This window comes from Buceros rhinoceros, unplaced genomic scaffold, assembly GCF_000710305.1.
Source record: "Buceros rhinoceros silvestris isolate BGI_N320 unplaced genomic scaffold, ASM71030v1 scaffold11203, whole genome shotgun sequence".
NCBI classification, from domain to species: Eukaryota; Metazoa; Chordata; class Aves; order Bucerotiformes; family Bucerotidae; genus Buceros; species Buceros rhinoceros.
In genome coordinates this window covers 2,041-11,449 of record NW_010401818.1, presented here as the reverse complement: position 1 = coordinate 11,449, position 9,409 = coordinate 2,041, and the positions used below count along the sequence as shown (strand labels likewise).

Below are 9,409 nucleotides of genomic sequence, written 5' to 3'. Positions count from 1 at the left end.
CTCACACATTTACCACCACCTAAAATCCGAGTAATTAAGAATTCTCACAGAAAATGAAACCCAAAGCCCTTCACTAGTTTCGGTGAGATACGGAAGATGTAGCTCTAGCTGACCGAAGTACTTTATCAATGATTCCCCATGCAGACTTTAAAATGTCACAAGGTTCAACTGTATGAAAAACATATGCTGCAGCTTTCACACAAATTATTTTTCTTAAATTCTCAATTTAGCTTTGCAAGTAAGCTTCTACCCAAGGGAAGTTGATGCAAAAAGACCTTTCTCCCCAAAGCCGGGTTGCAAGCAACTGCCCATCCTCCTACTAAGCCCTTGTAGTCTTAGTTAAAAGCCTACTGTGGAAGGAAACTCGCACATACTGGCAACCATCGCCGTGGACCAGCGCCAGAACCCCCAGAGCAGGGTTTGGGAGCCAGGCTGCTGCGGTTTCACCCCACAGCAGCTTCTTGGAGCGGTTCTGCTGGTGGGAGCTCCACGCACCCAGGAGCCCGGCTGTGACGCTTGACAAGAGCACTCAGACTACCCGACCAAGACCAGCCGCTCTGAGCCTTTCCGAAGTTCTGAAAAGCGTCCTCTGGAGCAGGCCTGCCATGGGCAGAGCCCGCTCCCCAGGGCCTCAGGAATCACCGCTGCCCTCGGTGACCAAGACCAGGCTGCTCTGCCTGGCTACGTGATGGCACCTTCTGCCCTCAAAGCTGGCAGAGCACCGTCTCCCCAGCACTCCTGCAGTGGTAGTCGCCCTGCCTAGGCACCAGACGTCCGGGTCCCCTGCCTCAGGCCGGACACCACCACCCATCCCCCTGGGAATGACAGCACCGAGGGGCAGCTGGAAGGAATGGCCCGTGCTGACACCACCGCTTCCTGCTGCTGTGGCTCCAGGGGCACAGACAAGCCTTTGACACCTCAGGGGGAGGTGAAGCAGCGCCAAGAGCTGCCGACTCACCCCTCACCCTCCCATGGGCAGGGGAAAGCTTGGCAAAGCCAGCACAAACCTTGCCTTTTGCCATTCCTACTTCTGCTGTCCCACGGGTGCACAAGCCCACCACGCCACAATGCGGAGGCCAAGAGCAAAACAATGACGCAGCAGAGGCTGTAGCGGCTTCTCCTCCTTATTCGCTCTGCACTCGAGGCAAGAGTGGGCGCTGCTCCTCGGTGGGCGGCAGCTCTTCGGCGGGCGGCGACTTGTAGGTAACGCAGAGGGAGGAGAAGAGACAGCCCAGGAAGGACACCAGGCTGGCAAAGTACATGGCACCGCTGGCGCTGCCCACAGCTGCCGTCAGCGGCCCCATGGCCAGGGCCACGAGGATCTGCGCCAGAAAGTACTGGCAGCTCAGCAGGGAGATGTCAACGCCCATCCCGCGCCGCGTGCCCTCCACCTGCGAGCCTACGAACTGCAGGGGGACACAGTGTAAGGGGGAGCTTGTGGGAACCCCTCTCCCCTCCCTATCCCCGTGCCAGGGCTCACCTCACGGCTCTGGTAGTAGTCGCAGAGCAAGGAGTAGGGCAGCGTGCAGAGCGTGGCAAAGAGGATGCCGTAGGTAATGCACAGTGACAGCACCACATAGACATTTCTGGAGAGCGTGGCCAGCCCCGTGCCCAGCCCAAAGGCCAAATACGCTACAAAATACAGCGTCCGTGTGCTGAACTGCTCCTCCAGCTTCTCCAGTGCAGCTGCAAGACAATGGCACGGCATTCGGGGTGAACTGCAGCCCTCCGTACCGCTAGCCCATCAGCCCATCAGTGAACTGGAGGGGTGCACCTCAGGCCCCACGGCTCAGCCATTAGACAGCCACATCTCAGCAGCAACCTTAAGCCATGGAGTAACCGGTGGCTCGCATATGAGCTCCGCGGGCACCCTCCAAACCTCACTACGACAACGCAGCCTCGCTGCCCTACCTGTGTGGAGGGCACAGCAGAGCTGGAGCCTGGCAGCGCCCCTGTCCCGGAGGGGTAAATGGGAACCGCTGGGGGGTGGGGCAGACGCATGACACACACGACAAGGTGCTGGGCTGGTGCATGACACGGGCGCTCTGCACACTGGGGGCACAGGGGCACTGAGTGCTGATGCGCCAGAACTGTGCCTACAGTGGCTGCATGTATTTCTGGATTTAATGTACACTGAAAATGCCACTTGTGAAAGAAATTATATACTACAAGAGATGTGTTTTCACTGGACTGATGACCTCATCGGCTGTCAGCGCAGGCCAAGATAATCAGGAGAGATAATAGGGTGAAAAAGAGCACTCTGCTTCAGCACTCGTGTCATGTGGAGGGCTATACGCAACAGAAATGCCAGACTACTTGTTGCAGAAACACCGCTGAAGGAGTGGATGTGTCTTCCTCACAGTGGCTGAGGCGGCTGTGCTAAGTACCTGAGTAGAAAGCAGCACTGAACGCATAGATGCACATTCCCCAGCAGCCCATGGTGACCCCGGCGTTGTACTTCTGATACTCATCTGAGTTGTGAGGCGCTTTCGGATTCCCTTGAAACACTACTTCTCCCATGAAGTCGGTATAGAAGAGTAACATCCCCTCGAATGAAAGCCATCCTGAAAGAAGCCAGAAGTAACCTATTAAGATTGCAGAGTATCTGTTTCCCCTCGTAAGCTTACAGAGATGCTGTGAGCTATATTACAAATGACAACTTCAGACAGGTCGTGCAACACGTTACATCATGTTCAGCCACATTTAGCTGAGACTGCCGTTCTTCGTGCATTACTCTGCAAGGTTTGTCAAAGATGCTCAGGATTTTAAAGACCAAGATTTATCCTTTACATTCCTATGGGGACTCCTAGAGGCTGACAGCAGGCCACAGAATACTGGTTTAGCCAGACAGAAAAATAGATTACAGCAGTCTGAGCTGCCTTCAGGTCTGACGCTCAGTTTCAAAGTGGCTCATCGCAGTCTTTTCAGGTTGCTGGTGTCCGCCCACATAGAACTGGAAGGAGTGTTTCTCACGCCATGGCTGCAGCCTATAGAGCACCTCTGACACTGTTAAAAACTCCTGATCGCAAACCAGCATCAGGGCCACTGATGCAGGCAATCTCCTAATTCCTCTCCCCACCAGCAAGGATTAACCACCTATTACCTTCTGCCCAATTCTGTGTAAACTGGATTGCTTGCAAGCCCTTCCTAACCATCAGTCATGCAGGGAAGGTAACAGTGCGCTGGTTACGGGTGCTCCTGCAATCTCGTGTTCCACCCCTGCTCACAGCCTGCCCTGGGACCCCTATACACACGCTGTCAAATGGAGGAAAGCAGGAAACACTGCTCTCGGGTGTCAGCAGGGAAATACGACTGATCTCGTCCTTCTGCTCAGTAATGCCACTTCCAGAGCGTTAAAAAAAAAGGTCGATAATTTCAAGTTCTCAGTTCAGTGGCATTTCTCATCCTGGTGTAGGTGTTGTATTCACCAGATGCGCTGATTTAGGCTGTTCTCATTCCCTTTTTAGGAATGTAGGATTTACTGTTCTGTGAGTTGGGTTTTTCTTCCCCTTTCTCAGTGTTCTAAGAAACCAAATACCAGAAAGTATCTTACTGGTGAGTCTATATGGAACAAATCATGTCCTCTCTAGTTAGCAGCCATTGCAACAGATCAAACATGTAAAAACATTCACTCGAGGTCGACTACTGCACAGCGAAAGCAAGATGGCACTTTCTGAGTACCTAGGAAGTGGTTGATGCAAAGGTTACGAAGAGCCTTGGGCATCTGGCAGACGGTCAGACAAAGCAGTTTCACGGAGAGTGGTTGCTCAGATGTCTCACCTGATCCATTCAGCTCGCTCTCATACTTTACACCATTCAGCAAGATATTAGCAACCTGCGGCATAAGAACTACCAGGTCAACAAACACAAACATCCTTTGAGCAAACCTGTGCAGTATTACACACCTATCTGAAGGTCTGAAAGTCCAGCTCCGCTGCGGCAGTATGTTGATGTGGAGATACAGATCTTAGCTAAGCTAGAAGATCAGCCTTGGAACAAGTGTTAAACAGCAGCAGGGAGCTGCAGCTACAGTACTCTTCACTTCTCTAGGGTATGTGGTAACCACTCCCAGACGCTAGCACAGGGAGAGCATAAGTTCCACTGCATTTAACAGGAGCTGTACCCACATTCCGGTGAATTTGGTTCCTCAAGTTTTAGAGACATCGAGGAAGAGGCTGGTTTTAATTGAAACATATTCTCATTTCTTTGCTAACCTTGATGCTCAATCTCTATGCACACAGGATGTGAAATCCTGGCCCCAACAAAGTCTGTTCTCACAAACTGGATCAAAGTACAGCAACAGCAACAAACAAAACAAAACAAAAAAACCCCACACATCACCTGCTGCTCCCCCCAAAAAACCCCCACACCACAGAAACACAACAGAGGACAGTTTACCTCATCCCGGATTTTAAAATATGGGCCAGCATACAGAGGTCTCAGACATTCCAAGTTATCACCAACAGTGGAAGGTGAGGACAGAGTCTTATCCCTGAGTAAGGGAAACCTCACCTCCCTGATGGAACCAGATGTACTGACTGCCATAAAGAGAAGCTCATAGAAGAATCCTATCCCTGGCCCTATCTTGCAGGTATTTCTGTGGAAAGGGAAGATAGAGGCTCAATAAAAACGTGTCTTTTTCTTCTCTCATGTGGTAGCTCGCTGGATGGTGAAGCAGGGCTAAAAATACTGACCTAACTTTCACACATGGCCTGGTGAGAACGCAACGCTCCCATTTCTGCCATCTCAAGAAAGGCAGCTGACAGACTGCCAGTCATAATTCACGTCCTACGCACTATTTTCAGGGCAGGTGTGCTGTTCCCATAATGACTTTTATGAGCAGTCTTTAATTGTGAATTTGTGTACTACACATTCAAAACTGTACGAAGGGATTCAATGAAAGCTCAGGTTTACACGGTCGCATCATTGATTTTCTGCCCTTACCTGTTGGCTGAAGGTTACATTTCTTCTTCTGCTATTTTCTGGACAGTGTCCTGTTACGATATCTGGAATGGCCAAGGTCTGAGGTCTTTTCAGGATCCCTGATGACCGTGGCTTTATCGCATCCAGTGAGCCCACCCTTAGCGCCTCACCGTCAGGCCCCAACGTTATGCCGCTGTCCCCTTGCTCCAGAATTCCGTTTTCTCCTTGGTAACAGCCATCAGGCACCCGAGGAAAGCTGACGCTGACAGGCTGTCGAGGCAGGCTAGCTGGAAGTGCTAAGTAACTACTTTGCCCGCCTGTAAAACAGTCTATAAGCACACTGTCAATATTTGAAGTCCCAAAGGATGATGCAAACTCATTAATTCCCGTCAAGGAATTGTCTCTGCTGACAAAACTGCCATATTTGGGCGTGAGTGGGCTGAGGGGGGAAACAGGAGTTGTAAAACTTGCATATAAGTGAGCTGAGTTACGAGAAGCAAAGTTTTCATTTACAACCTCCTCAAAGAAGAAAGGTGGAGAAGGAGGGAGAGGAAGACTTGGACTCTTCATCACCTTTTTCTTCCTGCTAAAGGACCTTAAGGGTCTTTCTGGAATGCTAATTAGAGTCAGCACAGTAGTAATAGTCAGTATTACGGAGGTGAAGACATAGATGACGCGAAGTTGCCCTCCCACAGCTTTTCCAAAACTGGTTTTATCCCAGTGTATTCCTCCAACAACATAACCAAAGCCACCTCCAAGACCTGGCGGAAAAAGAGAGCCAAGATTATCTTCCCTAGCCAAACCTGGAAGTCAGTAAAAGCACAGTACCATGTGCCTAAGGATTCATCAGTAGAATCAGTTGTGTTACTTCTGTTTCACCACTAAACCCCTTTACAACTCAAATACAGTAATAAAGTTATCCGCACCAAAAGGACAGTCTAGAGGTGTAAAGACACTACAGAAAGAGGGAGAAGGTCAGTGCTATAAAAGCAATGATACAAGTAATAAAAAATTGTAGTTCTTTTTTTGCCAAAAACAAACCACTTTACCTTCATCTATTTCAGTCCGTAAAACAGAAGTGTCCACCAGCCTCGTGGCAAGGCTCTGCAATCAGTCAGCTAAGACTGTTTTCCTGAAAGTAAGTGAAAATCCATTTTCCTCACTCAAAGGAACGCAGATCTAACTGCTTCCAAGACAGACGGAATCACTTAGGAAGCGTAGCAAGCTCATTACTCAGCAGCTCGTTGACAGTGTACAAAAGTGCCACTGCATTACTACCAAAGAACAGAAAAGTTCTGCCAGCGCTTCATTCATGTGGTGGAAGCCTCACCACGCTATCCTTTCTTTGTTACGAACACACTGGAGAGCGTGAAACAGTCCCTTGATGGAGAGGAAAACTAGACTAGGGCAGTACAGCAAGTGAAGGTGACAGCAGTGATAGACCAGAGGGCCCAGTGTGTGCTTTCCCCTCAAACAGAGCCATTAAAAAGGGCATTTTTTCTGCAGGAAGCCAAACTTCCTCCCTCGAGGGATAATTTTGTTTCCGTAAGTGTTATAAATGATGTGAGGGACCTTCAGATGAGCAACCCAGGACTGTGTCTTGGTTTACTTTTGCTAGTTACAAAAGCCTTTTGCAGTAAGCAGAATTTGTTTCCAAAGTTAATTAGTGCTGCCTCTCTAGGTGTTTGGTTATCACGCTCACACAGGAAAAGACCAGTGATTTACATTCCGCTTTCTCCCAGCAGGGTTTGTTTACTTAGGGTTCACGTCACTCCGGAAGCACCAGGAAAGCGTACCTGCTAACAAGGCATGGATGTTGAGGCCCCTGTCTTGATCCACTGGGCTGCACACATCCATCATGTAGGCATGGCTGGGATTGTCTGCTGAATCTGCGCTGAAGTCCATGAGGACAACACCGCAGACCGTGAGAATGATCCCCCATTTATGGTTACTCGCAGTGTCGGACAAGGCACTCCCTATATCTTTGCCATTCAGCATAAGCGAGAGCCCGAGCAGCGCTCCTGGGAAGAAAACCAAATCAAAATCAATCGACTGCTTTGAAGCAAAAAGACCCCGCCTCACTCCACGCTCTAAAAGCACCACGCTACCGGCACAGCCTTGCAGCAAGCGCTGCTGCTGTGGTTCATCTCCACAGGCTGGGGAAGGAGCACGGCTAACGCAGAACCTTTTCCACTGTCCAAGTTTAGAAACGTCTGGAGCTGGTTTTGGCCAAAGATAAACATTCTCGACCGTCAACACACCACCTCTTCAGACTCTGACAAGGGAAGTTTTTATGTGTGGATCTCCATCTGCCGAAGCATCACCTTGGCACCATTCACCACCTTCTTCAGACCCACAATATCCAACACTTCAGAGGCAACTCTGTTCAGCCTAGTGCCGCAGGGGACGTCACAGAAGAGAGATGCACAATGTTTCTACCTCACAAGTGTAACGCTCATCACTTCTAAAAGACACACCTACTGCTAAGACCAGAATGAAAGGCCTCCTCCTCCCGAATCTTGATGTGCATCTGTCACTCCAGGCCCCCAGCAAAGGCTGCAGCAAGAACCCTAGGGAAAAAGGAGTCACGTAAGTAGCATTTTTTCTACAAGCCTGTTTCACAGGGGAGTTAAAATAGGTAGTTTAAAAGGCAGTTTAAGGCAGGACACCAGAGCATAGCGATATCCCCAGTGGGTACTGGTCACCCAGGGGCATACAAAGTGTACTGCCTGGCATTCCCCACGTCGGGGACTGAATAATGTGCCAGGGCTCGTTGTCGTGGCAGCTCACTCTGCATCATTAATACGGCAGAGTCTGACATCAGGTGAGAAGTAAGAGTACAACAGTTATGCGTTCTCAAGGACTCTGGTCTTATAAGCTACTTTCTTTAACCCATCTTAGATGGGACACCCCCTGCAGAATTACCCTGGAAGAGAGCAGGAAGCAAACAGGCGAGTTGGAAAGGTGCCTGTACCACTCTGGGCCAGCCTGTGAGTAAAGGCCTGTCTACCCTCATCCTGAAGCACATCCTGCAAGCCAAGAGCAGGCAAAACAAAGTTTCCAAGCGGTAACAGCCCATCCTATGGGTCTTCCCACATGAAAGGATACAATCCCAGCCCTGTCGCTGTGCTAAGGCAAGTAATCCACTGTCTGTAACAGTAGTGGTTGATGGTCTCTCATTACTGGAACATCTCATTTGTTTCAGAAAGTTAAACTGGAGAAGGCAATCCCCCTCTGCTTTTTGCAGACACCCTTGGGAGCTGCCTCCGAATGTTTGGGTTTTTTTTTTATAGGGACATACATGGATACACTGACCCTCTATTGCTAACTTTTAAATACAGGAACAGAGTAACCAAATCTTACCCTTGCACAACATGAAAGAGGTTGAGAAGCCATTAAAGGAACAGACCTTTTGATTGCCTTTTGATCTCAGGCAAGACAGCAAAAATTATTCTCTGTTCAGCTGTCTAGAATTACGGCTAGCGCTTCTCAACCTCGAGAGGACACTGAATATGCTTGTGAAGAGCTGAGGCAGAGAAAGCAAAACCATAGAACCTCTGCATAGTGGAAAAAACAAGAGAGAAGAAACCGTGTAAAAAGAAGTTACCTAATATAGGGCTGATGAACCACACCATTCCGTACAGCTGGTCTGGAAGCCCCATCTGAAGCAGCACTGGGGTAACATAGGCTGTTTCCATGGCGTAGCTGAACTCGAGCCCAAACAAGATGCACCCATTAAACACGAGTTCTAGGAAAGACCTCTGAGGCTGGAGATCCCCAAAGTCAATCAAATCAATAGGACATGGAGTATTTGGTGGTGGCGGCGGCGAAGGGTGGATGTGTTTTCTCCGTTTTGGATGTCTCTTGAAGTTGTTGGCCCGATGACTTATGTGCCGTGTGACTGATCCAGAATAGCCTGGAACTTGTGACCTCCAGATTTCCTGAGAAGCCACACTTGGCAAGAGTGCAGCATCAGTAACAGGGGCTGTTGCAGATTGTGGAATCATCGTGAGTAGGTGTCTGGAAGAAAAATGGCTCAGAATAAAACGGTTGAGTAAGAAAAACCTTAATTTCATGTACTGAAGTTGCAGCCATTTCTCAACATTTCACGTACCAAGTGCAGCCTTTGTATTACAACCTTTTCTGTCTATCTCTTGACACAAGGCATATGCATTTTATGGGCACAGCTCCTCCATTTTTGCACAAATGAGACACCAAAGATCCTGTCTTGGTTACCTAGGCATTACCTTCCATCATCAGGGACTAAGATTGAAATATTTAAAGCAATTAGCCGTCAGACACGTCACACTTCCCAGGAGTTCCTGTAAGAGCAACGGGTTTACATTCATCTGTAATTCACTTGAGCTAAATTAAGATGAATCATAACCTCTAAGTTTACAGTACAGCAAAGGTGTGGCCTGGCTACAGGTCCACGCTGCTGCTGCAACAGGAAATCACCTTTCGATACTGATCCCGCTATTCCTGC

The 9,409-nt window shown here is 49.2% G+C and overlaps 1 protein-coding gene across 1 annotated transcript; it reads right to left on the bottom strand.

The window, feature by feature from the left end:
* Positions 1-1,114: 1,114 nt before the first annotated feature.
* On the bottom strand, positions 1,115-8,930 carry SLC45A1 (solute carrier family 45, member 1). The gene is made up of 8 exons (XM_010132401.1): positions 8,531-8,930; positions 7,401-7,493; positions 6,720-6,944; positions 4,945-5,684; positions 3,682-3,835; positions 2,388-2,564; positions 1,481-1,686; positions 1,115-1,406 (listed from the first exon to the last, which is right to left on the bottom strand). The coding sequence occupies exons 1-8, from the start codon at positions 8,928-8,930 to the stop codon at positions 1,125-1,127; spliced, it is 2,277 nt and encodes a 758-aa protein (XP_010130703.1). The 3' UTR covers positions 1,115-1,124.
* Between the last annotated feature and the right edge of the window lie 479 nt (positions 8,931-9,409).

Coding starts and splice junctions, on each gene's coding strand:
- SLC45A1 (XM_010132401.1), bottom strand. CDS start 8,930: ATGATTCCACAATCTGCAACAGCCCCTGTTACTGATGCTGCACTCTTG. Junction 3,836..4,944: donor ATGTAACCTTCAGCCAACAG/GTAAGGGCAGAA, acceptor CTTATGCCGCAG/GTTGCTAATATCTTGCTGAA. Junction 1,407..1,480: donor ACTACTACCAGAGCCGTGAG/GTGAGCCCTGGC, acceptor GTCCCCCTGCAG/TTCGTAGGCTCGCAGGTGGA.